Source organism: Halteromyces radiatus (genome assembly GCF_025201355.1).
Source record: "Halteromyces radiatus strain CBS 162.75 chromosome Unknown BX664scaffold_3, whole genome shotgun sequence".
NCBI lineage: Eukaryota > Fungi > Mucoromycota > Mucoromycetes > Mucorales > Cunninghamellaceae > Halteromyces > Halteromyces radiatus.
Window position 1 is genome coordinate 1,553,502 of NW_026251689.1, and position 27,969 is coordinate 1,581,470.

Consider the following 27,969-nt stretch of genomic DNA (forward strand, 5'->3'; position numbering starts at 1 on the left):
CGGTATTTGAAAGTGCGATTTGGGCAAAACTTGAAATTTTCAGAGTGGCATTGAATAGACCCTCCTCTTTTACAACTTACAGCAGCATCATGGTAAAGAAGAAGACGATACGATATGAACTAGATATAGGAAAAGAAAAAGGATATAGAACATATAGAGTGAACGGATGGATAATTATGGATTTAAAAAAAAATAGAAAAAAAAGAAAATGGATGGATGGATGGATGGATGGATACATTTAGAGTTTTTGGTGTAGATATAAAGAATGAGACGAATGTAGTATGACTTACCCTTTTCTTTTTTTTTTTTTTATAGTCTCTCGTTGTGCCCGAACGAAACCAATTCCAACACATTATTCGTCTTCTCAACACCAACGTCGACGGTAAGGACAAGATCACCATTGCTTTGACCTCTGTCAAGGGTGTGGGTCGTCGTTTCGCTAACGTTGCTTGCAAGAAGGCTGATGTCGATTTGAACAAGCGTGCCGGTGAATTGACCAACGAAGAATTGGAACGTATTGTCACCATCTTGCAAAACCCTGCTCAATACAAGATCCCTAACTGGTTCCTCAACAGACAAAAGGATATCATTGATGGCAAGTACTCTCAAGTTATTTCTAACGTATTGGATACCAAGATGCGTGAAGATTTGGAACGTATGAAGAAGATTCGTGTCCACCGTGGTCTTCGTCACTACTGGGGTCTCCGTGTCCGTGGTCAACACACCAAGACTACTGGTCGTCGTGGTAGAACCGTCGGTGTGTCCAAGAAGAAATAAACTCGTAAGCTCTTCTTTTTTTTTTTATTATTATTATTACTTTTATGACTAGGATGATGATGAATATACAAAAAAAAAAACTCTTATCTACATTATCTGAGGATACTTGAAGAGAAAATTTTGTTTTCTGAAGACTAGTCATGATCATTATTTTTAATTACTTCGGTCATATTGATATTAACCAGTTTCTTTCTACTTGTATATAGGCTGATTGGATTGTTGTCTTTGCTTTACAATTGTGGATATGAAAATGTTTGAATTTGTTGTTTGAATAAAATTATTATATTAAACTATGATCATTTGACTGCATACGCAACATGTATGATAACTTTTCTTCCTTTTTTTTTTAGATGATGGATACTGGATTGGTGGATAGAATGAATGATTATGGATTTTGTGTGTGTGTGTGTTCGAGAATATTATATGATGATGAAACAGTTCAATGATACTTGTTCAACGATGTTGAATGATGATGATGATGATTCGCACTGATGATTCAATCATGATGATATTGATATTTTTTTGAAATTGCTTCTGCGTGCATGATGATACATAGATATAACGAAGATAAGTTACATAAAATGTGATTTTTATTACGATGTATACAATAGAAAATAATACAAACATGATACATATAAAAAAAAAAAAAAGAAATGACCGGCAGAGATGATAAAAATATATATATATATAATCTATGTCAAGTTGAAGCCTTGTTCCCGCGCCCACTCTTTTGCCAATGCTGTAATGATAGCTGCTTGATCATTGGAGATATCACAAAGTACCATTCTTTCGAGGATGTCTAAGCGAGCATTTTCATATTCCACTGTGAATATTTTGTTGCGTCCATACAATTCATGATCTGATGTATCCATTGCTAATCGTTCATACCATAAAAGTAGTTCAGGATCTTCCACATTGTCATTCTTATCTATCATCGATCGGAACGTCACTGGAATTTCAATGGCAAAAGGAATCAGACCAGTCCGTGTTTCGTTGGCTTTGACAGGAGGTGATGCTTTATAAAATTCATATAATAAAAAAGTTTGACACCAAAGAGGGATGTTGCCACGAATCATCATGTCCACCTTTTCGTTTCCAATATTGCTGTATCGTACTCCAAGTGTGTAACTATAGGGAATGAATGATGATGATGCTGATGTCGTCATTGTTGAATTGTTTGAGATCAATCCAGGCATATCATTGTAATTAAAGGTGAATATCGATGATGAAATATCTAAATTCGGTCCCGAGAATAAAAAAGAAAGATTATTAATTGAAGTTTCAATTCAAATATGCACAAGAAGAAGGTTATCATTACCTTCAATGTATGGTGATAGAGAAGACGCGTCGTTCAAAAATGAGTCAATTCTTTCAGACAGTTGCTGCTTTTGTTGTTGTTGTTCTCGAGCCATTGGATGATGTTGTTGTGATTCTGTTTGTTGAAGAACAAAGACACCATCACTAATCCGTAAGAAGTTTGTTTCCCGAAGGTCGAGCATATGGATCAGTCGAAACACCAGATGGTTGGAACGCTGCCGACGATAATTAAAAGCATCTATAGGACCAAAAGGATCAGAATTGAATTTAAAACTTGAGGCATAACTTTTGCAGTAATCACATCGTTCACGAGAAGGATTGTAGTGTTCATAGAGATAATCACTTGGAGATGGTACAGCTATACTTGTGGACGAAAACATTTCTTTCTTGACTTGTTCTACAGCATACTTCCAAATGTCGGCTTCTTGAGATCCATGTGACTCTTTCCTGTTGTCGCAAGTACAACGTGCTTTTTGATAGAATTCAACAGTTGGTGACGAGTCGTCCATATTCATTCAATTGTTGTTGCAGAGAAAAGAAAGAGAAAGGAAGTCGGGAGATCCCTTTTTTTTTTTTTTTTTTTTTTTTTTTTACTGCAGTGTTCGGCATTTCCAACTTTAAAAATAGATCGACTGGATATGATTTTTTTGGCAGCTTACTACAAGGGTAACCAAGTTGAATTTTTTATTATTATTATTAATATTATTATTCAAAAACTATACAAAATAATCTATTCTATCTAAACTAAACTGTTGACCGTTTTCAAAGATTCATCGGCACAGATTCATCATATTTCCATATTTTCACTGTTTGATCATCACTACAACTTGCAAGCATACCTTGTTTGGAATTCCAATTCGCTTCATACGCCACACCATTGTGTCCACGAAGTTTTTGCAATACTTCACCAGTTTCTTGATCCCATATATAAACAATACCATCATCCGATCCACCCACGATAAGATTGTTGTCTGCAAAATTAGATCGTATAAAATTCTTGGATGTATTTTGATGACCTTTCAGTTTTCGTAAAGGTTTAACCTATCATACATAAAATTCATTTAACTTTCATTTCATCAATGTTTCTTCTTTTCTTTCTTACCATTCGCACATCCCATAAACGATTAGAATTATCCTTGGAGCTACTGAGTAACAACGTGCCACTTGAATTCATTTCAACTGATGTCACTTCACCCAAATGAGAAGAGATCGTTCGAATACATAATCCAGATACAATATCCCAAAACTTGATAGTGTTATCTTTGGAGCCGCTAATAACTAAGTTACCTAATGGATTGAATATTGTTTTTGTAACTGCTAATTGATGTCCTTGGAAAGTCTTGACAATAGCACCAGTATTCACATCAAACATACGAACTGTTTTATCATAACCACCAGAAACAACATGATCCTAAATAGAAATAAAAGATGAATACCTATTACAACATATTTATTCAATAACTTTTTTCTTTATTTATTTATTTACCTCATTCGGATGATATTTGACAGAGTATACATCACCACTATGACCGTGTAAAGTATTTGTACAAGATGCCTTTGTATCTTTTAAACTCCAGATCTAATATAAACAATGTCAATCACTTCTTTTTGAATTCATCCTCCATTATTCTTTCTTTTTTACCTTGACTAATCCATCACCACTAGCACTTGCAATATAATCACCATGTTGTGTTGCTGAAACATCCCATATTCTTGATTGATGACCTTCCAAAACGTCTAGACATTCTGCTGATTCAACATCCCAAATACGAAGTGTATTGTCACTATTTTTTCAATAAAAAGAAGAAAAAGATTTTTAATAATAATAATAATAATAATAATATATAAATATATTTCCTAGTTTAAATTTACCTTGACCCTGACACTGCTGTTCGTCCTTCATCTCCAATAAATTCAACACATTTGACATTTCCTTTGTGACCTGATAAAGTAGCACCAACAGCATTGGGAATAACAAAACTGGTATAATCTTCTAATAAAGAGTTGACAGCAGGAGCAATTTTGGGATGGTAACGAGAAAATTCAATTTGATAAGCAACAGATTGTCGTAATAAAGTCAATAATCGATGAGGTGGAATATATCGGCTACCTATATGTTGTATATAAAAGAAAAACAAATAGATGAACAATTCTAATATCAATAAATAAATTTCTTACCATTTCGATCCGCTGTTTCGAAATCAAGCATATTTTGAAGTTGATCCACCAAGTTTTCCCTAAGAAATAAAAAGTTAAGTATTTATCTTTATCCTTGCACAAACATTTGATACTCTCTGAAATTACCTTGCTGACATAATACCTTCCCAGTTTCGGAAACTTTGTACTTCAGGAATAGATTTCGTTGTCAATAGGTAGCACATATCCTTGAATTCATTTGGTTTTGTTTGTAAATGTTCCAATGGCTTTAATCGTTTGTTAAGAAATGTAAATGCCTAAATCCCATAAATCCTCCAAAATTTAGAAAGGTTTTTCACACATTTTCCCAATACATTAACCTACCTTTTGAATTTCTCGGCGATCAATATATTCTAAATATTGTTGTTTGTAAACAGAATATAAGAACGAGCGGTGGTTTTTCACTAGTGGTTTCGTACATAGCTTTTCCGCTTCTTGCCAGTCACCATCTAATATAACAAAAAAAAAAAGAGAGAGAAAGAACAATAATATTAGTAAAGACTATTATTATTATTATTATTATTATTATTATTATTATTATTATTATTATTATTATTATTATTATTATTATTATTATTATTATTATGTTTTCGTAACTAGTGATCTCACTGTATATATATATATGTATATCTTACCTAAGATTGCTTTTCTTAGTCTTTTCACTTCTATGGTTCTTTCTTCACGTTCTTTCCATTTGACATTGGCTTCATCGTATAGTACTGATTGTGATGCATGGTAACCTTCGTCAGATAAGTACTGCATAATAATAGCCAAGATATCATCTTTTAATTGTGGGTCGTTAGCATTGAATATATCTTCTGTTGGTCGAATAACGGAAGTGTGTACTCCAACATTTTGATTGTAAGTTGCTAGGCTATATGAAGAGATAAAGAAAAGAAAAACAAACAAAAAAAAACAAATAGACAAGTTAGTAACTGGTCGTTTGATTTTATTTCTTTTTTTTTTTCTATAGTGTTTTAAGTTTTTTACCTTCGCCGTCGTCTAGCTGATACACTATCTGAAATACCACCTCTATTCCAAAGTCTAGAGTCATTATCTGGTTTTGTTGGTAAATCATCGGTTGTAATCGTAGTTTTATTTGACATTATAATATGGAGCGAAGAAAAGGAAAAAAAAAAATGAAAAAAGAAAAATAAAAATAGAACAAGAAAAAAGAACAAGAAAAAATATCTAAAGACAGGAAGGAATGGTGTTCAAAGATTTCAAAATTGAACTACCGATGACATATAAAAAATCAAAATGGCTGTAATAAAGTGTATCAATCATTTCCAATTTTATGCTCCTTGTTGAATTTCCTTCAATTCTTGTAATCTTGCTTCCAATTTAGGAATATCCAAAAGTTTAGCTTCAATCTATATATACATATATAATAAGAATCAATACAAAATATAAAAAAAAACATCGACTTTATTTTTATCACTTACTGCAGTCTTTTCTTCTTGTAATTTCAATCGCTTTTGAGCATCCAATTTCGTAAAAACATAACCACCTTGACCATCATATTGAAGGATATAATTATGATATTTCCATAGAGAAGGTCGATGAGATACAGTCAAAAGAGAGATTCCAAGAGCTGAATCAGAATATTATTAGTACTTTTAAGGATGATAATAATATGAAATAAATATTACCTGTAGCATGCGTATACATGATCTTTTCAATATCCATACTGACTGCACTTGTACCTTTTTTTTAAGATATAAATATAAAAAATGAGTTCAGATATTCAATTTACGTTCCTTCTATACAATCAGGTTACTTACATTCATCTAAAATAGCATATCTTGGAGAGTGATAGAATAGACGAGCCATTGCAATCTAAGTATATAAATGTACAAGATGAGTCAACAACAAAAACTATTGAACTATCTATCATTCTTCACTTACTCGTTGTTTGTCACCACCAGATAGAGCAAGAGTCCATTCTTTTTCAGCATCCCAGCCACCTTCACGTTCTACAATATGTCCAATTTGAACCACATGAAGAATTTCTAGCAAATCATTGTCAGTAATACCACGTTCTTGCATATCTTCAATTGTATCAGGGTATAGAACTCTGAATATATGTATAATTTTATTAGTCATTTGGATAATTATTTATTATTTCTTTTTAATATTCTTTTGATTGATTACTTACTGATCACGTAAAGTACCAAGAGATAAATATGGACGTTGTGGAATATAAAAAATATCACGATGACTAGGTTTGTTTACAGATCCGCCATACACTGGCCAAAGACCACCAAGAATACGGAAAAGACTTGATTTACCACATCCATTAGGACCAACAATAAGTAAATGCATCTATAATAATAAATCTTATTTTAGTATCCTACAACAAGTATGGATGAGTGATATATGAAACTTACTCCAGGTTTGACATGGAAAGATAACTTTGGTACTAATACATCACCATTGGGACTAACAATTGGTACATCAATAAATTCAATGTTTTCACTTTCTTTCACTAGACCACGACCTTGAAGAGTTTTAGCATTGGATTCGGTAGATACTGAAGATACTAGACGTTTTTGATATCGACCAGCTTTCACATCTTCAAAGACATCAAGTAAGTCAACGACCTAGATATAAAAAACCAAATGTAAAGATTAAATATATAAAGTTGATAAAACTTCCTTTTTTTTTTTTTCTTTCTTCACTTACCCGACTAGTATAGCCTGCCAGTTCTGTAATTTCTTTATAAGCATACATGATACGACCAACAGCATCAGATGAACTCATCAATAAACGACGATTGGTAACAAATCCTTATCAAAAAAAAAAAACAAGATTAATCTAAGTTTATTTGAATGATTCATTTTATATGTTTATAATATTTACCTTCAGTTCTTGATCCAACAGAGCCCATATCCATACCTTCAATCTTGAAAAACACGGGAACCGAACAGAGTAAAAGACCACAAGCACCCCAAAAGTATTTGATAACAAAGTCCTCCAACATGCCATGAGGTACACGAATACGGAAGATTTTGTTGACATGACGAATCAAAGCATAGTAACTTTTATCGAGAATTGTTTTTTCAATATGTTGACCTTCAAATAGAGCTATTTCTTCTGAATTTTCAATGATACGTGAATGACGGAAACGGAATTCACCTTCCAAACGTTGTTCTTCAGCCACCATTTTACCAAAGGAAGGAGTATACTTGCGCATGACCATAGAAGAGAGACGAATAATGAAACTCGCAGCAAAAACACCTTCGAAACCCACATTTCGACTAAGTTGATAGTTGTAAATGAAGACATCCAAGATAGGTTTAGCCAAATTTGAGTAGAGTTCTGATAATGAATTACTGAATTTCATTGTGTCAACAGTGATACATTGATCAGCATTCTTAATACGATCATCCAAATTCCCCAAAGTATAAAATGTCATATCAGTAAGATATTGTTGATGTATATGAGTTGTTAATCTTGTACGAAATTGAATAGCCAATTTACTTTGCATATAAGTTAACTAAAATTTCAAATAAAAAAAAATTCGTTAATAATAATAAATAAATAAATAAATAAATAGTTTTACCATGCTATTTGTATATGTTGCAGGAATTGCCACTGTCATCCACCAAATAATTCCAAGAATAAAATCCTTCACTTTTCCTTGAACCTAAAATAATAATAATAATCGGTAATCATAAAGGTAAATCATTTTTTTTAGTGTTCACTTTCATACTATTCTTTTTTTTTTTTTTTTTTGTTCCAAATATTTACCAATGCACTAACAATCCGACCATCTAAAGATGCTATATAAACTGATAAAATAGTTCTAAAAACTATACAAAAAAAGTAAATATATGTTATTATCTATTATCTATTATTTCCATTATTTAATTCTTTCTTACCAAGAAAACCAGAATGAACTACCAACATGCCAAATTCTTTTGAACGTAAACCAGGCATCACAATCTTCAATAAACGTTGTATTTGTCTTATAAAAGCCATATCCACATCCACTTTTTTGTTCTTGTGATCAAGTGATTTCTTCGTTTTTGGTTTCAATTGTTCTTTTTTGAATTGTTTCATTGTTTGATATACTGATAAAAGTCCACGTAAAATAAATAGAAGGAATAAAGACCGTCTAATGGTGATTCTATGACGAGTATAAGTTTGAATACTTCGTAGCACAAAAGGTGCTAAGGACTGTAAAGTTGAAGACGACGCCAGTTTGGAGATAATATTTGTCATCTCTCTAGAAAAACACAAATAAAATAAAATAAAAAAAAAAAGTGATTGACGTGTCTATTTCTAAAGATTGAATTTAAAAAGATGACAAAAGAAAAAAAAACAGATAAGAAAATAAAAGAAAAGAAACAAAATAAAAAAAAAAAAAAAAAGAAAAATGACTTATACAATCACCGTGTAACATTTAGTTTTTACACACGTGAAAATTTGCGGGGAGGACTTTTTTTTAAAAAAAAAAAATCTTTTTCCAGCAAAAATTGGGACACATGTTGCTCAACACTTGTAGACAAGCATCCCATGTGACCAAAAAAAAAAACAAAATCACCCTTTTTCCCTAAAAGGTTTTTCTAGGTACAAGAAAGTCGGAATCTCAACAGTAAACGTCATTATACTTAGATGATCATAAATCATCATCTATAAAAATATATATACGCTTAAGAAAAAAAAAAAAAAAAAAAAGGAACTCTAAAACTGACTTTGAATTTCATTCATGCCTTGATCATCTATGCTAGATGAAGCATGAGGAAACAAAAAAGAAAGAAAAAAAATTGTAATCAAGGAGTATAATAAGGATAGTAAGTTTGGTGTTTGTATTATTGATGTAATAATAAAAAGGTACAATTTCTCACTGACAAAAAAAAATCAGTTCTCTTTTCTTTTTCTTTTTCTTTTTGAGAATTACTTTTTCCCACCCACATTATATCCTTGTTTCTTTTTCTTTTTTTTTTTTTTTTGATGACTACTTCTACAACTCAGATACAAAACGATACACCATTGGTATCATCATCCATTTCTTCTCAACATCTATTAGCCATAGAACGCTATATTGCTGGTATTAAACTAGAACAACAAGGAAGTGTTTCTGAAGGTAGGTAAAATATTAAAACAACAAGTACATCGTGTTCCCACGCGCAATAAAAAAAAAACGACATTTATGTGTAATGAGCTGATTTTTTTTATTTATTTGTTTATTTTTCTATTAATCGTGTGCATTCCTAGCTTTAACTTGTTTTCAACAAGCATTCAAATTAAACCCTGATGTTGACGTTGCTTATTCTTATAAAGAAAGAAAGTTATCATCATCATCTATTTTCTCAACTGCAGAAGATGTTGAAAATCATCAAGATCACGTTACCAGTATCGTTTCATCTACTTTTGCTTCAATTGAAGATTTTATTGAACATATTTGCCAAGAGGGTGAATTAACGTATAATCCTTTAAAGAAGACGAAACCGATATGGATCATCAAACTTCCAGGTATAGCATTCCTTTTAAAAAGACTCATAGTCCATAATTTACTTTCATTTATCCCATCACCCAGTCGCCCAATAAAAAAAAAAAAAAAAAAAAGAACGAGTAGTGAGGAATCATCCCATCACATATCATCCATCCATCACATACCGTCCCATCATCATATCATCACTCGCCCTAAATCAAATACTAACGTGTAATTGTTTTTTTATTTTTATTTTATTACTTTATAATAGGTGAAATCATTGTCCATATCCTTTGTCATTTAATACTTCAATCATTAGGTAGTATTGCTCAGTTTGGTTTAGTATGTAAACCATTCTTTTTACTTTCTCGCTCTCCTACCCTATGGAGATTCGCAAGTGAACACCTTTTTAAACAATCTTATATGTCTTTTGAACAATCACGTCAAACCCAACTTTCTTTGGTGGATCAGTATCAAGGGAATTGGATGCGTATGCTGAAAGAGAGACCACGTATTCGTTATGACGGTGTATATATTTCTACTTGTCAATATGTTAGGTATGTCAATAGTATATTAATAACCATACTCTAAAGAATGATATTCATTTTTTTTTCTTTTTTTTTTTTAAAAAAAAAAAAAGGCCCGGTGTATCAGAAACAGCTTGGACGAGACCTGTACATCTTGTAACGTATTATCGATATTTACGATTCTTTCCAGATGGACGTGTTATGAACTTTATTTCAAATGATGCTCCAGTGCAAGTGGTCAAGCTTTTAGTGCCATCATTCAGCAAACGACAATTATTCAGAGGTAGATTTGAATGGGATGGTGAAAGAAAAGTGATCATCCATATGAAGGAAGATGGAAGACCTAATGAACAGTTTATAATGAATTTAAATATTAAGCACCCATATCAGGAAAAAAGAAGAAAACGTGGTGTTTATAAATTAACATGGGAATCCTATGTCAGCCATAAAGTTGATGATGATAGTTTTATTAACCCGTATAATTTAAAATTGATGAAACCATTTATTTTTAGTGCAGTGACTAGTTATCATGTTGATTTCTCGATCAATGAAAAATAAAACGTACTATATTGGATATTGTGGAGAAAAAAAGAGTGATTCCATTGGTTGAACCGATTTTGATGACCGATCCCTATTTTCTTAAGAAAATTTTTGTTTGTTTTCTTTTTTTTTTTTTTTTTTTTTTCCTTTTTCTCCTTTAGTTCTTTTTTATTATTATTATTGTTATTCGTCATCAGTATCCTTGACAAACCAATTACTTTTTACTCTATCATATTAGATATTAGTAACGTGCTTATATATATATATAAATATATACAAAAAGAAAACAATCTTCAATTTTATCAAAAACATCAAAAAAGGCTGAACAAAACTCTTTTTTTTTTCTTTTTTTTATTCCTATACATATCTTCAACAATGTCTACTTCTAGTCTCGATGATTACTTGAATAGAAAACCTGATACTGAAGAAGGCGAAATCAGTGAAGATACACCAACTACTTCAACCCCTTTGGCTGGTATATCCAATAACCACTCTCAACAACAAGATAATGGCTATCGATCTAAACAACAACGTCATAGTTCCCCCGACAAAAGCGAATCTAGACATTACAAAAAGAGTCGACAGGATGATTTTGATGATTATGAACATCGGAAGTCTCGACGTCCTAATTCCCGTGATAGGTTAACTAGTCAACAACGCAACTCCAGCTATTCTCGTCAAAGTAGAGATCATCAAGGCAAGGACTCGCAACGCCGTCATCGCCATTACGAAACATCTTCTACTCGTCACTCTCGAGATCATTATCGTCAACGAAGTAGTAGTAGACATCGTTCAAGTCGTTCACCACCTTTAAAACGACATTCTGACAGCATTTCCAAATCAAGTCAACAAGAACAATCTAATGGAATTAGGTAAAAAAAAAAAAAAAAAAAATTATATAACAAAAACGGTGAAATATAAGGAGACCTTAAATATTTACCTGCCATTTTTTTTTTCATTATTTCCATTATAGTGCATCTTTGGATAATAGTAACCAAGAACCACCAACAGAAGAAGAAACCATGATGGATTATGATCTCAAAGATGAAGATGAACAAAAATTAGAGGAAGAACGCTTGATTGAAGAACGACGAAAACGCCGGCAAGCCATTTTGGACAAGTACAAATCTAGCTCTACATCGTCTCCAACATCTTTTAGCAATGAATCTCCTCCAAATACCCAACGTAAGTGAAAATACGAATATAAAATTCTTTTTATGAAGAATAAATAAATTAAATTCAACTTTCCATCTTCTTTTTTTTTCTTTTCTGCATTTAGAACTGTCTTTATCAAATACACCGATTCATATATCCAAGCAAGCGAATGGTAGTGATACGGCATCATCTGTAATTGGTGTTGTTAGTCCAAAAGTACATATGGGGAAGGGGGGCAAAGAAAAGGACAATGACTCACATGATATTGTTGTCTCTGCTGCAGATCAGGATTCTTCTAGTAGTTCGATGATTGATGATAGACAACAAACGCCACAACTTGAATTATCTCCTACAGCCAAGCAAAATCTTTTACGGGAAAAGGATCACCAAGAACACCTGATAGTACAAGATGGTAGGGAAAATCAACATGATATGAATGCAACTGACTATACAGAACAACTACAACAACAACCAACCACTCAGCACAAAAAATCAACTGTTGGTGATGAAGAATTCGATATGTTTTCAACTGATGTAGACATTTTTGCTGAAGCCATGGAAGCTGAATCATCTCCTGCTTCTGATATACCAATACTCCCATCAACGAATACATTTGTAGATACAAATCCTACTTTGAATGATAACTGGGATGATCCCGAAGGTTATTATAGTAAGTGAAAATAAATATATTCATAATGACATATCAATTGACATCCCTTTTTATTTTAGTTGTGCGTATTGGTGAAATCCTACATGGTCGATATCAAACTATATCTCATTTAGGTAAAGGTGTCTTTAGTTCTGTAGTTAAGGCAAAAGATTTAACGTCTGGTGAAGAAGTTGCAATCAAGATGATTCGGAATAATGAAACAATGTAAGACAAAAAAAAAAGATGAAGTAGGCTTTTGATAAAGGGAAGATTGTAGTGGAACTAAATATTTATCTTGTATTTTTGTTTGTGTTATCGATATAAAGGTATAAAGCTGGACAAAAAGAACTTAGTTTACTGAAGAAGCTTATGGAGGCGGATCCTGACAACAAGAAACATGTCATTCGATTATTACGACACTTTGAACATCGAAATCATTTATGTCTGGTCTTTGAAAGTCTCAGGTAAATTTATTAAAAAAAAAATCATACTCCTATCTTTATATCCATGTTACTTATTGGTTTATTTCAATCTATAGTATGAATCTTCGTGATGTTTTGAAGAAATATGGGAAGGATGTTGGCATCAGTATCAAGGCAGTTCGGGTATATGCACAACAACTTTTCCTCAGTTTGTCTCTCTTAAAACGGTGTAGCCTACTTCATGCAGATATCAAACCCGACAATATCTTAGTGACTGAATCGAAAAATGTGTTAAAACTTTGTGATTTGGGATCTGCTTCTGATGCAAGTGACAATGAAATTACTCCATACTTGGTATCAAGATTTTATCGGGCACCTGAAATTAGTAAGTGGAAAAAAAAAAAAAAAAAAAAAAAAAAAAACTGACCTATCCAATATCTATTCTAGTTTTGGGACTCCATTATGATTATGCATTGGATGTATGGTCAGCAGCATGTACTCTTTATGAACTTTTTACTGGCAAAATATTATTTCCTGGACGTAGCAACAATCAAATGCTGAAATACATGATGGAAGTGAAAGGACGATTTCCAAACAAGATGCTGCGTAAAGCTCAATTTGCTAATCAACATTTTGATGATAACTTTATCTTTATGTCAATGGAACAAGATAAACTATCTGGAAAGAATGTGGTCAAGAAAATGCCTGTGGTTAAACCATCTAAAGATATCAAGGCAAGAATTATGTCTGCTGGTTCTGCTCTCAATCATGGTGTGACAGAAGAAGAAGGTCGATTGCTGCTTGCTTTTGTTGACTTTCTGGATAAATGTTTGGTACTTTCTCCTGATCGACGTATGACTGCCAAGGAAGCTTTGGTTCATCCATTTATCACTGGAAAGGTATAGTCTTTTTATATCATCTTAGTTTCAATCTTTAGCTAGCTGTTTTTTTTTTTTTTTACTATATATCTTCTTGAATAAATAATCATTTCGGCATTATACTTGAATATACTTCTTTGTATTTTTATCATGATTAGGATTATGAATGCCCCATGCAATATACTGATTGGAACTACTTGTTTCCATGGGATAAATCGTTTATTTACAGGATCATTTTTTGTTATAAACTGTGAAAGACAATAAAAAAGAAAAGGCATATTTTGTACAAAGCATCATGATAGTTTTCAGTATCATTCAAAAACATGATAAACAAATGTATTTAGATAAAGAGTATATTGTATAAGTTTTTATTATTGACTATTGTATCTGGGTTCGAGAGAATAAATGAAAAAAGTTGGTGTATAGAATCTTTGGTGGTAAAAATAAAAATATTGGTTATTCAACATAAAAGATACAAAAAAAAAAGTATATATGATTGGGATCTAAAGTAAAATCAGAATAGAAAAAGAAGAAAGAGACTTACTAAATAGATGATACTATGTGATGTAAGATAGGTAAAACAGAACAAGAAAGAAGAAGAAGAAGGAAAAAAAAAAAAGTGGAATAAGGTGTAAGTACTTTGAGATTGTATACATCTACATGTGCGTTCTTTTTTTTTTTTTTTTTTTTTTTGTGTATATGAGCGTTTGTGAAATACAGAAGAAGAAAAAAAAAAAAAGGAAGAGAAGATGATCATGCCCAAATCTAGAAAGAAAGAGATAAGTTAATATACAAAGGTTTCCTTTTTGCTTTTCATTTAATGATTTGTCTTACCTTGAGGAAACTATCCCAACTACCAGTAGCCACTGCATACCCATCACTCGATACACCAAGACAAGATACACGATTCTCGTGACCGTTCAACACACCAACGCGTTCACCCTTGAGAGAATCCCAGACATGACAACTGAAATCATCATAACCTGCAAATAGCAAACGACCAGATATGGAGAAGCCCACAGAAGTGATACCATGTAAAATATTTTCATTTTGATATACATTCATTTCACGATCAGCACGCAAATCAAATAATCGACAACTAGCATCATCTGAACCAGTTCCAACAGCCATACCATTAGGGAAAAATCTAATGACAATATAAAAAGATGAGTGGTTCATTCTACATTCATTACTATAGAAAACTTACTGAACAGAATTAATATCAGATTCATGACCAACAAAGGTTTGTACACATTTTTGAGTTCGCATATCCCAAATTTTGGCAGTAGAATCACAAGCAGCAGAAACAAAAATGTTGGGATCATTGGGGGACATGGAGACACTCATGACATCACCAGTATGATCAGCAAATTCTTGAATTTTGACACCAGCGTCTACATCCCATAATAAACAAGTCATATCACCAGAACTAGTCAAGATACGACGATCATCCAAAAAGCGACAACAACTGAGGTAACCAGTATGAGCAGATAATTCTCTGGCAGGACGGACGGGACCTTCTCTTGATGTCAAGTTGTAGACTGAGCACACGTTATCCAAACCGCCACAAGCAGCAAAATTTCCAGAAGGAGAATAGGCACAGGTCATTACCCAAGCAGATCGTAAAGGGACAGCATGTAATTTGTTGGTAGTGTAGGCGTTCCATACAATCAATTTTCCATCCTGTGAAGCTGATACTAAATGTTGTCCGTCATTAGCCCAGTGCATTGCATAAATCTTGGCAAGATGTCCACGTAAATTACGTCGAATCTTCATCACCAATCGTGGAAGTGGTTCTACACCTTTAGCCATCTTTGGAACTATAAAATAAAATTGAGTTGGGGTGATGAGAATATATATATATATTGTTCCTGAAAAAAAAAAAAAAACTTACGAGTGGTATCACTAAGAGCTTCACGTCTTTGTTTAATTCTTTCTTTCAATAATTCAGCTTCACGTCGAGCAGCTGCAATACGTTCAGTAGTAGCATCTTGCTTGTTCATTGTAATGTTGATAATATGATACAGTCGATTTTATAAAATAAAATAAAAAAAAAGAAAGAGGTATAGTCGTTTATTCTTCGTTTCAATCGTTTTTCGTCAAGGTAAGTAGGTGGTGATACAGTCGAAAAAAAAAAAAAGAAAACGGGAATGAGTAATAAGGGTAAAGACGTGAAAGCCGTTTCGTTATTAAAGGTGATGATAAAATAAAAAAAAATAATAAAAAGGAATAAATAATTAAAAGAAAGATGACTCTGGTAGAAATAGAAAGTAAAAATTTCTAATGACTATCAGAATACCAATATACAAAGAATGATAGAAGGGGTAATAAAAGAAAATTAAAAAAAAAAAAAAAGAAAGAAAGAAAGAAGAAAAGACAAAAAAAAAAAGGAAAGAAAAGAAAAAAAAAGACCTTGTTTCGTTTGTGTGCCTAACCAAAATGGCGGAGTGTAATCATAGTGAACTTTGTGTTTTTTACTTTTTTTTTTTCCTTGCGTGTTTGATCTATTGTTTTTCTTACTAAAAAATGAAAATATATAGTCTTTTCCATCTTTTGATAATATTAAATTAAAACCTTATTCGGTTATTAAAAAAAAAAGACCAAATGTAGTTCTTTTCTATCTCGGTATATGAAGCATGCAATTGATTTTTTTTTTTTTTTTGGCTCGTAAAAAGGGGGAAAGTTGGTACTTTTTTTTTATTTTGGTGATTTACACATTTATATATTAAAAAACCTATAATATCAACAACTGAGATTGAACTTGACCCTATTATTACGAAACACCACGTTTTTTTTTTTGTTTTCTTTTATCATACTCCAATCAGATAAAAAAAGATAATCTCATATAGTTTATATTTCTTGATAAAAATATAAATATTTATCAAACAATTATCATCATAATAATAAAAATATCCAAATAAAATAGATCATCTTTTCTCATTTTGAATTCTATTTCTCTCCAGGCAGGATAGCAAATCATTCACTACATCCTTCCAACTATTTCTTGTAACACATCAATCAAAATCAAATAAAACACCGCCCTCTTGACCCCATCATCATCATCATTACTGATTATAAAAGAAATCATTTATTTTTTTTTTATTCTTCAAATCAATTTAACCAACAAAGAACTTGCTAAACTATGGAGATAAAGTAGATGATTGAGATCCTTTCCTCTCGTTGTTTACTGGAATTGTTTTTTCATCTCGTCATTAGATATCAAAGCTTGATGATTTCTGTCTTGTCGCCATCGAGGACCATATTTCATTTCCACAAGAAGAAATAACCGAGAACCAAATAAAATACCTGATACCATTGTATAAGTCCATCCATAACCTAATATCCTTGTTGTTGGATCTATCATCAATGTTGCAGAAGCACCAATAAAACATCGAAATATGTTGTTACATGCATTGATAGAGGCAGTTCTTTGTGGAAATAGATCAATCAGTAATGTTTGAATTGAATTGAATACACTTTGTGATGTGAATCCCACTATTCATAAAAGAAAAAAATCATTCGTTAATATCATCCTATGTGACACTAATCCCTCTTCCTTTTAAATTTGCATGTGAATTAAAAAAAAAAAAAAAAAAAAAAAAAGACTTACTGATCACTTGTGCTGTCAAAAGGAAAGGAAGAGGCGTACGAACATCGACACACCAACCGTAGACTACCAAAACAACGTTGAATATCAGTGCGTTCGGCCACACCCAATGTAATCTTGCACGCTCTAAAAATGGATAGGATGTTTCTGTTACTGTTTCTGGTAAGGAATTTGGTGAGATGGGCAGTGATGAAGTATTGGTTTTGTTGTATCGATAATAGTCATAATTCAATATGTAGCCTTGTAATATGGATCCAATGAGACACCCACATCCGTTCGCTAGATAAGTCAACCCAATGGTCCATGTATCGAGGTTGTATCCATTGTCGCTAAGTATTGGTGGAATCATCGTGATCACTGTATAGTTCGCTGCGTACTGAAGTGCATAAAAGAACACAAGCATTAGCACATCGTTGTATTTGATGTAAGATAACGGTTCAAAGAATATATCCAGGCATCTTTTCCATAAGGGTCTTGAGAAAGTATCACTATCATCCATCCTGTCGAAGAATAATGTACACGTCCCTGTCACTGTATCCTTTTTCTTATCCATATCCAATTCCACCTTGACCTCTTGTTGATAGCGTTCCTGTTTCTGTCGACGATATCGCCACCACTGTACTGGTGTGGGATTTGCATAACCAGATCCATCGCCAACACGTGTACGTAATGTTTCAGGTAAAAAGAAAACCAGTAATAACCAATGAAGCATGCAACTAATGCTCAAAGACCAGAAGATACAACGCCAACCAAGATACCTTGAAATCAATCCACCCATTGCAGGTCCAATTGCAGGTCCAAGAGTGAAACCAAGAGAATACCAACCTTGATAACTTCCACGTTCTTCAGGAGTAGTGATATCCGCTAAATATATATAAAATATAAAACAAAGAGAGAAAGAGTAAACATTAGTTTGATATTGAATTGTCCTCTTTTCCTCCACATACCCACATAAGTATATACATAAACATACCAATCGTACCAGCACCTATACCAATCACGGAACTTGCTCCAAAAGCTTGTAGAATACGGAAACAAAGAAGCATGGCGTAACTATCTGCTTTTGCTAGACCAATATTGGAGAGAATGTAAAGAAGTAGAGTAATAAGGTATACGGGACGACGACCATGACTATCGGCCCAATGACTCCAAAACGAAGGTGCAATGGCTTGAAAGATCATGTACACCGTAATAGTGAAATACCTATAGCGTGGATCATGTTAAGTTTAAAAAAAAAAAAAAAAAAAAAAGGAGAGAGAGAGAGAAAGAAAAAGAAAAAAATTAACACCAGGAAAAAATAAAGAAGAAGCGGGTATCCAAAAATCCTAAATACTAGCTTCCTTACATTTGCTGTGAAGAGATATGGAGATCTTTTTCAATCAAGATCATAGCAGGAAAATAGCTACTGATTGAAAAGGGAGAGAAGAAGGATGCAACAGTGACTAAAATTGTAATCATCTTCTTTTGTCGTTGTGTGAATATAGTATAAGGTGATTCATGAGTCCTGTCAATAAGTGTGGTGGCCCGACTAAGATTTTTATGCTTTTCCGCAATGATGATATTAGTAGCGTCATAGACAATTGTTGGATCATCATCAATTGTGTCAACTATAATATTATCTTCAAGTGCAATCTGTCCAGATGAAGAATCCATCGATTAGAAATCTCTTTTAATGGTTGATAATGAAAGTAAGAGAAAAAGGTGAAGAGAAGGTAATTTTTTTTTTTTTTGTTAAGTATCAAATGAGGGGGGAAATCAGGATCTTAGACAAAAGCAGACTGAAACATTTTCTTTTTTTTTTTGCGTTTCTTCATTCTTGAGCCTCTTAAATCATGCAAAGAAGAAGTGATTAAATAGTTTATTTCAAGTAGATGATAAATAATCATGATTTCTCTATAAATGTTTGTTGTCCATCAACTTAACAGATCAAATGGAAAGTTATATGAAAACATTAAAAGTCAGCATTGTACCACCTTACCCCCTGATTTTTACAAATAAAGAGAACAAAAGGACCTTGATCTTATATATACCCGGAAGGAAAAGATGATGGAAAAAATAATATATCAGTATGAAAGTGGAAAATAACCTATTTATTGTTTCTGGTGGGTATGTATTTGTTGTCATCCATCACATCATCCCCATTCATCTTCAAATTTCTTTTAGAGCAAGTGGTTTAGGAAGACAAACAGTTTGCTCACTGGTGAACAAAGGAGCTTATGTTGGAGTAAGTATAAGTGTAACCTACATTTTTGCATCTTATTCATTTTTCTACAGATCATCGATATTAATGCTGAAGCATCATTAGCTTTAGTTGAACAATTAGATGAGAAATACGTCCATTTTCCGGGATCAGTAGATGTTACCTCAGAAGTATTAAAAAAAAAAAAAAAAAGAGAGAGAGAGAGATGGATGGTTATAAAATCTCAAACATCATGTATCCTTTCTTTTAGGAGCAAGTTGAACAGGCTATACAGGAAATCAAAATCAAGTTTCAAATCATCCCGTTGGTTGGTGCTGTATTGTGTAGTGGCGTACTGATGCCACCATCTCATATAGAAGGGTATGGCCCAAAGTCCCAACTTACTAGTTATCAACAATTCAAGCATATTGTTGACATTAATTTATTGGGTACCTACAATGTGATACAAAAGATCTCGAACATACTTATCCAAAATCAGCCCTTGAACGAAGATGGTAGCATTAAAAAAAAAAAAAGCAATTGATATTCCATTTCTCATTTTAGACATTATTTTTATTAGGTGAAAGAGGAGTGATCATCACTGTATCATCAATTACTGGATTAGATGGTTCACTTGTTGGTTACGGTACATCAAAAGGCAAGATAAAAAAAAAGAAAAAAGAAAAAAATTCAATGTTGTCAACTAAACAATTTGAATAAAGCTGGTATAGCTGGATTAACCTTACCTCTAGCGCGTGAGTTGGCAATATTTGGTATTCGCTCCATGTGTATCGCTCCAGGTCCATTTGGTAAGCACTCTACCTACTTTATACATATATATATAATATATTCTTATTACTAACTCTTATGTTGGACCAAAAAAAAAAAAAATTAGAAACACCTATCTCGACTACTGCTGGTGATATGAAAGCACCCCCTTGCCTCTTCCCTTCTAGACATGGTCATCCTACAGAATTTGCCGATACTGTCATTCATTTGATTACTAGTTCGATGTTGAATGGTTCGATTATTCGACTAGATGGTGGACTACGTATATAGTGACTTGCATTCGATAGATCACGAAGAAGAATGATAATAAATGAGTTCAGAATCGATAGATATGTTTTTAATTTATGAGCATTTATTGACGTTATCAAAAAGTAAAATGGTGATATACAAGAGGGATAAATGTTAATGGATAAACTAACTAAAAGGCAACTAGGAATATTCGGCTTCCAAAAAGCTTTCAATGGTAGCGTTGATGAATCCTTTTTTAATAGTCAAGTCTACACCGAACAATTGAGATAACTGATCGCGTACTAATACCCAAAAAAAAAAAAAAAAAAAAAAAAAAAAAAAAAAGAGATGAGCATACCCTTTAGTTACCTTATTATTAATATTGTTACCTTGTTTCTTTGTCAAATGCATCAGATTTGTTGTAGTCAAAATCTTTTTGATTTCACGTTCAATATCGTCGTCTTCCGGTAATACAACCAAAGGTTCCATTGAATGAGCCATACCATCACCATCATTATCTTCCAGTGTATGTGATCCAGTAATACAATCATCCGTCATATTGTTCTTTTCATTCGGGAGAATCGTGGAAAAATCGCCTAAAGAGAATGGGTTATCACCTTGTACAGAGAAATCCATGATCAGAGGTTGTAGTAGCCAGTTCTTGTCGTTGTTGTCATTGTCATTGTCATATGTACTGCTGTTCCTTTTACGTGATGAACAAATAGATGATTTCATTGATCGTGCTCTAGATGCCGCTGCTGCTGCTGCTGCTGCTTTTTGTTCCCAAAGCCATTGTTCATGTTGTGCCCATTTTTTGAGAGGAATCATCTTTTCATCAAACTTCTCGCCATCCGTCACAATGATTTGTTTCTTTTTGTTGTCCCCTACCACTACTCGTGTGTTGCCCCATGAAAAATCATCAAAGTGCCAGAATGCATAGATTGGTATAAAGAAGCTAAAGATTGGAATAGCCAAAACGTAAATCACCATCCATCCGATATGTTGCCATTCCCGCTTGATAATAAAGATAAGCGCTTGAAGTCCATATGCACCTGCTAGCATACCAAGAGCAATCACCGGTAATGGACCTGTTCCAGAGATAGATTCGTAAATCAGATAGATAAGATATACCACAGATGAAGGAAGGGTAATAGTACCAATAAGATCAGTCATCACCACAAAGCGCATGGATAAACAACAAAAACCACATAGTTCTTGAAGCATCACTAGTTCCAAAAGGTTGTGAATAGTAGAATTGATCCATCGTCGTCGTTGTGATAGTAATACACGCCATTCATCAGGAGCCACTGTCCGACATTTCGCATATGGAGTAAACATCATTTTGTATTGCGGGAAGTTTTTCATCACCAAAGTAGTAAGATAACGATCTTCACCTAGATGTAATAGATTCTTTTTGTGCAATGTGTCCACTTGGTTGTCTGAATAACCATGAATCACTTGAGGTGATACAATCAAAGGAAGTCGTTTATGTGGTGTTCGAATACGATACATACAGAAACAACCAGGTAAACAGGTAACAGAACCAAAGAGAGATTCGAATGCCTTGACCAGATGATGAGAAATATAATATTCATAGACTTGAATACGAGTTGCCCATGATCTATCTTCGTTGCAAAGTTCAGTTTCTCCACAAAGACCAATGATTCGACTATCATGAAGCATACAAGCAATCATACGAGTAAGAGCATCCGGATAAACCTCAGTATCAGAGTCCACCATAAGAATATATTCATAGAGAGCAGGATCAATTCCAATAATATGACGAATGTGTCGATACATTTCCAATTCCAACGGATTCATAGGCGCATCGAAATGTACTTTATTGAGAAAATTCATACAGATGATTTGTGAATCACGCTTGCCACGATTTCCTGGTTTAGTCCGTTCAGAGCTTTTGCCAACTTTGACAACAACCACATATGGTACCACATGTCCTTCATGTTGATAGAGTCCAGAGTACACCTTGCCATAGTTGAGCTGTTGTGATCCTTCACCAATAGACTTGAACATGAATGGTTCAGTTGTATCATCGTCAGTATAGGAATGATGGTCATTGTCATCATCAACATCATCACCATCACCATAGCGATCACGAACATGATTGTGTCCCAGAATGTCCAATAGAATACAAGGAGTAGGTTTTTCATTACCACTTCCAATAATCATACCATCAGCAATCAGTAGTAGTAATTTTCGTCTGTCATCATATTGCATCACTGTAATGGATTCAATGGTTTTGCGTAATGATTCTTCATCTTCGGTATAACATGGTACTTGACAAATCACGAATTTATCTTGTTCTTCAGGATTGGGTGCTCCACCAAATTGTAAGGCGGCTAAAAACTTGACCAAAATCACCACAGACATCACCACTGCAAAACTGAGTAGAAGATAATTGACAAAAGTACATCGTGTTGTTTCTCGATAATCTAGTTTCCCTACATAAAATGAGTTGTCCAAACAATCCAGATTCTTTTGTCGCAAAGTAGAGTCCATCGTCATCTGATCCCACGCCTGAGTAGCATCACTTCCAGCAAAAGTAGTGAATAATCGTTCAATGGATGGATGCAAAAAATGGTAATTGGGAATAGATCCTTGAGGATATCGCCGAGCCGAGTTCATATAATCAGTCAAATCGTACACTTTTTCATGAATAGAAACAGCCAATCGACCATAGCTTTGAAAATCTTCATGTAGTTGTTTCATGGGTATCACCAGATCTCCTTTTTTATATTTCTCCAGCAACGGTTGAAATCGATGTTGTAACCATAACGGATCTTGTAGTGCTTTGAGATCTTTATCAGGTTGTTGAGGACCAGAAAAGTGGACAAAGGGACCAAGAACAATAGTTTCATTAGGAACAATATTGATAGAGTTGTCTGTAACTAACCCAGAACATGCAGTTGTAAGGGATACCGGAAAAGTATACGATAGATCACGCCCAGCCAAAGGTTCCATGGTAGACCTAGTTGCCATATATGTCGAAGTACCATGATCATTAGCAACAAATTTTGTGAGATCATACACTTGACCATGCGCACTAACCCAATAATCATTGATAGTTTGATGTGCCGAGACGTCATTTGCCGAAAAGATATATTTTGTTCCTGGACATATGATTTGATTCAGACCCACGATGACAAAGATAATACTACCAGAGAATAAGAAGATCAAAAGACACAACGTTACTTTTTCTCGCCAGGCCATTTGGACATCTTGACGTTGCATCTTGCCAATCCATCGTAGAGTAAATGAAGGTATACACCAAGTAGCAAACCAAACAAATCTTGACCACCATTGACGAGTACTTGATATAGGAACTTCTTCAATCAATTCTTCATGATAAACTTGATAATCTTCCACCATTTGACTCATATCCATATTGGGACCAAAACTAAGATGAAATAAAAAAAAAAAAAAAAAAAGTTAAGACGGATCTTATATATATATATATATATATAGATGAAAAACTTACGCTTCAGCTAAACCTTTGGCATCATCGTCTTCACCCCATTCACTCTTGTCGTGAGCAGTATGATCATCACTAGACCAATTGGAATGACAATCATCAGCAAAAGGATTTGAATGAGACCAACGATCTGTTCCATGCGATCCACGTCTAGCCATTGTTGCCATATCAGGTATTGTTTCTGCGTTTGCCAAAGTTAATTCGGATTCTGCTTGTGCCAGAGCTTCTGCTTCCAATTCTGCTTGTCGTCGTTGTGCTTCCAGTTCTTCTTGTTCGGCTTTTCGTTCCATTTCCAATTGTGCTTGTCGTTCCTTTTCACGTTGTCGTGCTTCCTTCTCTAATAACCGAAGTTGATTTTCAAGATCGTGCCATACATCAAATCGTAACCAAATCTTTTCACGTCCTAAAATACATTGAGAATCAGTCCATTGCATCACATCACGTAGCATTTCGATTTGTTGTTCAGGTAGCACTGTTGTCGTTTCAGATGGTAGGATTGTTGGAGATGAAGTAAGAGTAGAGATAACATATTGATAACGTTGTGTAAATTCATCATGTGTATAGTCGTATATCGTTTCGCACCATCGCTGCCTTTGGGTATAATCTGCCACTTTGTAAGCTTCTAATTGATGCATGATCCAGGCTTCGTCAAAGAGTCCAGGTTGTTGAGCAGGGTTGGGTTGTATGTGGATAACTTCATAGAGGTTGGGTGTTTCATCAAAAACTCGTAATAATTGTTGCATACTATGCACCATTTGATGAGCCACAGTACTGATATAGGATAACGCCTTATCGTTTTCTTGTTGATCCATTGTAGTTTTGCTTTCGCCACCATCAACAATCGTATCATCCTTGGTATCATTCGCCATAGAGTTGATGGGTACACCAAGCCATCCTTTGGGAGGTTGCGTAGGCAGTTGTGCTTTGATGATTGTTCGATCATCTCTAGGATGACATTCCGTCAATAGTACACGAGGTTGATTGCGTTGTTCCGATTCATGTTGGAGTTGATAATTATGTATGCTGGTTTTATCGTGTAGATATCCATCCATATCGTCATCATCATCAAGGGAGGTCTGTTTCTTTTCGAACACTTGTTGTTGTTGATTGTGTTGTTGTTCGTTGCCTAGAAATAGATCACGTACAAAGGAATTGGTACAATTGTATCGGAAAAGATGAATAAAATCGGGTGAGAAGGCATCGACATTGGCTTCCAGAAATCCTTCGACAGAATATTCCACAGTGGTGCAAAAATGTTGTATCGCAAAACTCGCACTTGGAGATTTCGGTGATTGTAATGCTGTAAATGGTCCATTGATGTTATCCCCTTGTCGTTTCTTTTTCTGGAATAAGGCTACAAGCCAATTGGTATCAGTGGCGTCCAGTGCATAGGCTTGGAATCGCTGGCAGTCACGATTCAATGATGGTACCATAACAAACTTGTTGGATCCAGACCATAAAGGTATAGAAGATTGGAAAAAATCTGGAGAAGGAGAAGGAGAGGTAGAGAGACCGTCTTGCCATTTTGATATGTTGCGAGGACTGTCGGCATCAAAATCTTGATAGAGTACCCATTGATGAATCTGTTCGGTCGCGAAATGAGTACACAAATCGTGAAAATTTCCATGTCGTTGGCATTGTTGAAGTTGATGTTGATTTCCATTGGAGTTATTTTCGTCAATAATCCCACCCATCTGCGCCATAAAATCCACTACAGTAATCCGATTTGCATAAGAGGTAGATGAGAGTTTGTTGTTGATATACTGAACAATCCAATGAAAGAGAAGACTATATAGACTTTGCGCTAAACTGTCTCGTTGTACCATAGCAGCATCCACAGTCAAAAAGGCTGAGCAGAATTCTTTGCCAATCAATTTGAGTTTATGAGTAAGAGTATTTTCCAGTTTCGTCGTGGCAACACCAAGAGCAGCAGCGACCAGAGCCATCGTATCCTTATTTTTCACACGGCAAGATTCTTGTCCAGAAGATGAAGTACTTTGAGATGTCAAAACAGAAAGAGGACCACGACCATCGATGAATTGAACATTACCCAAATGTAGGATGGCACCTAGTAATTGACAAATTTGAGCGATCAACTTTGCTTTAAGTCCAAGTATTTTGAGAGCTTCCTTGACCTTGATGAACTTGTTTTGATCACTGTTTTCTCCATCAGAATCTTCAGATGTGTCTTTGTATCGGGTAGTATGCTTAAGGTAAACAAAGTGGCCCATAGAGTAGTTGATATGTAATGCTGCTTTTTCTTCTGGTGATGTACCGGCTAAGAGTTGATAAAAAATATGATAATTTGATGTTGTATTGGACCGAGTCAAATGATATTTGTCAAAGAGAGAAGTTGCAAAGTAAGATCCAACAATATGACCACGTTCATTGAATTGGAGTGAATGACATAAATTGAACCGATTGTTACTATGTTGTATTTGAGTTGAAGTTGTTGCATGTATGGATCCAAATGCTTCTAAAACAGTCATCGCACTAGTAATTTGTCGTTGTAATTTGTCTTCACGTCTTGTATGTGTTGATAGGTTGAGGATTGCCTTGGAAAGTTGTTGGTGACTTGTAGATTTTCCAGAACCAGATATTCCACTAAAAGAAAATGAAAAACTCTTTAGTATATATAAAATAATTTGATGATTTCATATTTTATTTTGTTTTCCTTTTTTTTTTTTTTTTTTTTTTTTTTTTTTTTTTTTTTTTTTTTTTTTTTTTTTTTTTTTTTTTTTTACCTCAATAGTACCAATTGGTCATCCATCCTTCGTCGCATAATAAAATAAATTCGAGTAGCTAGATCATAGATATGTGGTTCCGTATTATAATTATATCCATTGTTTGTTATAGTCAAATCTTTATAACCATGGTTGATATAATATTGAAGTGTGTCGTCATTGTTGGATAAAGGCATTGGTTTACATGGATTGAGTATGACCATTCGTTCATGTCCAATATAAGTATAGATCTTGTCATTGTCGAACCGAAGATGCAAATGTCGGCAAACGGCGTCTATACGGTCATCTGGTAATTGAGTCAAATCGGCCAAATCGGATGTTGTAGGCATATTTCTACATAAAACGAAAAATAAGATAAATGAAAATCAGTCAAAGTAATAATAATAACAAAAATAAAGAGGAAAGAAAAAGAAAAAGAAAAAGAAAAAAAGACGTAATATAAGTTTTAAGGAGTTTTGAGTTGGGAAGAAAGGGAGAACGTGTAATATTTGAATGAGTGTTTGTATAAGTAGCGGGAAATAGTATCAAAGGAGGTAAAAAGAGTTAAAAAAAAAATAGGAGATAGGGGATTGGGGAAGGTAAGATAACTAATTCATATGGTTATTTGATATACAACATATCTATTCTTTCCTATATATATATAAATATACATACCTCTCATCTATTTCACCACGTTTTGAATGCCATCCTTGTAAAAGTCAAACCAAGTCATTGTTCACAATAAATAATATTGATGTTTTTATCTTATTAGGTATAAAATATATAGTTCAGGAGAAGAAGAAGAAGAAGAAGAAAAAGAAAAAGAAAAAGAAAATAAAAAAAAAAAAAACAGAAGATAACATCACCCAAAAGAAAAGGATCTCGAATGATTCAATCCCAGATTTCCATTTATGGACTTACCTTTTTTTTTTGAAAACATTTATTTACATGTTATACATATTACATGATTCTTCCATTTTTGTGAAACGACTGTAATGCAAGATCAGCTAATTCTACATGGGGTACATGTACGAACTATTCCTTACGATAAC

At 33.7% G+C, this 27,969-nt stretch overlaps 10 protein-coding genes across 10 annotated transcripts; 4 read left to right on the forward strand and 6 right to left on the reverse strand.

The window, feature by feature from the left end:
* Positions 1 to 9: 9 nt before the first annotated feature.
* On the forward strand, positions 10 to 1,073 carry BX664DRAFT_328813 (40S ribosomal protein S18). The gene is made up of 3 exons (XM_051544668.1): positions 10 to 92; positions 316 to 781; positions 984 to 1,073. Exons 1-2 carry the CDS (start codon positions 90 to 92, stop codon positions 775 to 777), a joined length of 465 nt encoding a protein of 154 aa, XP_051401506.1. The 5' UTR covers positions 10 to 89; the 3' UTR covers positions 778 to 781; positions 984 to 1,073.
* Positions 1,074 to 1,413: 340 nt separating this feature from the next.
* On the reverse strand, positions 1,414 to 2,632 carry BX664DRAFT_357533 (uncharacterized protein). The gene is made up of 2 exons (XM_051547964.1): positions 2,096 to 2,632; positions 1,414 to 2,011 (listed from the first exon to the last, which is right to left on the reverse strand). Exons 1-2 carry the CDS (start codon positions 2,607 to 2,609, stop codon positions 1,470 to 1,472), a joined length of 1,056 nt encoding a protein of 351 aa, XP_051401507.1. The 5' UTR covers positions 2,610 to 2,632; the 3' UTR covers positions 1,414 to 1,469.
* Positions 2,633 to 2,743: 111 nt separating this feature from the next.
* BX664DRAFT_328816 (WD40-repeat-containing domain protein) lies at positions 2,744 to 5,444 on the reverse strand. Its single transcript, XM_051544669.1, has 10 exons — positions 5,281 to 5,444; positions 4,926 to 5,164; positions 4,615 to 4,739; positions 4,399 to 4,547; positions 4,273 to 4,331; positions 3,967 to 4,204; positions 3,737 to 3,878; positions 3,581 to 3,673; positions 3,197 to 3,505; positions 2,744 to 3,135 (listed from the first exon to the last, which is right to left on the reverse strand). The coding sequence occupies exons 1-10, from the start codon at positions 5,394 to 5,396 to the stop codon at positions 2,857 to 2,859; spliced, it is 1,749 nt and encodes a 582-aa protein (XP_051401508.1). The 5' UTR covers positions 5,397 to 5,444; the 3' UTR covers positions 2,744 to 2,856.
* A 141-nt stretch (positions 5,445 to 5,585) lies between these two features.
* BX664DRAFT_260324 (ABC transporter transmembrane region 2-domain-containing protein) lies at positions 5,586 to 8,355 on the reverse strand (the record flags this gene model as incomplete). The annotated part of the gene is made up of 12 exons (XM_051540626.1): positions 5,586 to 5,663; positions 5,736 to 5,884; positions 5,943 to 5,996; positions 6,075 to 6,129; positions 6,199 to 6,367; positions 6,449 to 6,615; positions 6,681 to 6,893; positions 6,976 to 7,079; positions 7,153 to 7,789; positions 7,856 to 7,939; positions 8,044 to 8,105; positions 8,175 to 8,355. 12 exons carry the CDS (start codon positions 8,353 to 8,355, stop codon positions 5,586 to 5,588), a joined length of 1,953 nt encoding a protein of 650 aa, XP_051401509.1.
* Positions 8,356 to 9,234: 879 nt separating this feature from the next.
* Positions 9,235 to 10,848, forward strand: BX664DRAFT_328823 (uncharacterized protein). The gene is made up of 4 exons (XM_051544670.1): positions 9,235 to 9,382; positions 9,514 to 9,771; positions 10,002 to 10,287; positions 10,371 to 10,848. Exons 1-4 carry the CDS (start codon positions 9,250 to 9,252, stop codon positions 10,813 to 10,815), a joined length of 1,122 nt encoding a protein of 373 aa, XP_051401510.1. The 5' UTR covers positions 9,235 to 9,249; the 3' UTR covers positions 10,816 to 10,848.
* Positions 10,849 to 10,949: 101 nt separating this feature from the next.
* BX664DRAFT_294536 (kinase-like domain-containing protein) lies at positions 10,950 to 14,104 on the forward strand. The gene is made up of 7 exons (XM_051542104.1): positions 10,950 to 11,669; positions 11,771 to 11,982; positions 12,077 to 12,622; positions 12,682 to 12,826; positions 12,928 to 13,065; positions 13,140 to 13,408; positions 13,471 to 14,104. The coding sequence occupies exons 1-7, from the start codon at positions 11,173 to 11,175 to the stop codon at positions 13,926 to 13,928; spliced, it is 2,265 nt and encodes a 754-aa protein (XP_051401511.1). The 5' UTR covers positions 10,950 to 11,172; the 3' UTR covers positions 13,929 to 14,104.
* A 523-nt stretch (positions 14,105 to 14,627) lies between these two features.
* On the reverse strand, positions 14,628 to 16,252 carry BX664DRAFT_294540 (WD40-repeat-containing domain protein). The gene is made up of 4 exons (XM_051542105.1): positions 15,796 to 16,252; positions 15,109 to 15,721; positions 14,736 to 15,048; positions 14,628 to 14,666 (listed from the first exon to the last, which is right to left on the reverse strand). Exons 1-4 carry the CDS (start codon positions 15,902 to 15,904, stop codon positions 14,655 to 14,657), a joined length of 1,047 nt encoding a protein of 348 aa, XP_051401512.1. The 5' UTR covers positions 15,905 to 16,252; the 3' UTR covers positions 14,628 to 14,654.
* A 716-nt stretch (positions 16,253 to 16,968) lies between these two features.
* Positions 16,969 to 18,966, reverse strand: BX664DRAFT_294542 (major facilitator superfamily domain-containing protein; the record flags this gene model as incomplete). The annotated part of the gene is made up of 4 exons (XM_051542106.1): positions 16,969 to 17,396; positions 17,512 to 18,372; positions 18,482 to 18,711; positions 18,854 to 18,966. The coding sequence occupies 4 exons, from the start codon at positions 18,964 to 18,966 to the stop codon at positions 17,086 to 17,088; spliced, it is 1,515 nt and encodes a 504-aa protein (XP_051401513.1). The 3' UTR covers positions 16,969 to 17,085.
* Positions 18,967 to 19,576: 610 nt separating this feature from the next.
* Positions 19,577 to 20,823, forward strand: BX664DRAFT_277758 (uncharacterized protein; the record flags this gene model as incomplete). Its single annotated transcript, XM_051541374.1, has 7 exons — positions 19,577 to 19,614; positions 19,672 to 19,732; positions 19,783 to 19,878; positions 19,959 to 20,202; positions 20,268 to 20,345; positions 20,410 to 20,496; positions 20,583 to 20,823. 7 exons carry the CDS (start codon positions 19,577 to 19,579, stop codon positions 20,744 to 20,746), a joined length of 768 nt encoding a protein of 255 aa, XP_051401514.1. The 3' UTR covers positions 20,747 to 20,823.
* On the reverse strand, positions 20,824 to 27,710 carry BX664DRAFT_378656 (chitin synthase). The gene is made up of 4 exons (XM_051548836.1): positions 26,939 to 27,710; positions 24,201 to 26,798; positions 21,094 to 24,119; positions 20,824 to 21,006 (listed from the first exon to the last, which is right to left on the reverse strand). The coding sequence occupies exons 1-4, from the start codon at positions 27,265 to 27,267 to the stop codon at positions 20,906 to 20,908; spliced, it is 6,054 nt and encodes a 2,017-aa protein (XP_051401515.1). The 5' UTR covers positions 27,268 to 27,710; the 3' UTR covers positions 20,824 to 20,905.
* Between the last annotated feature and the right edge of the window lie 259 nt (positions 27,711 to 27,969).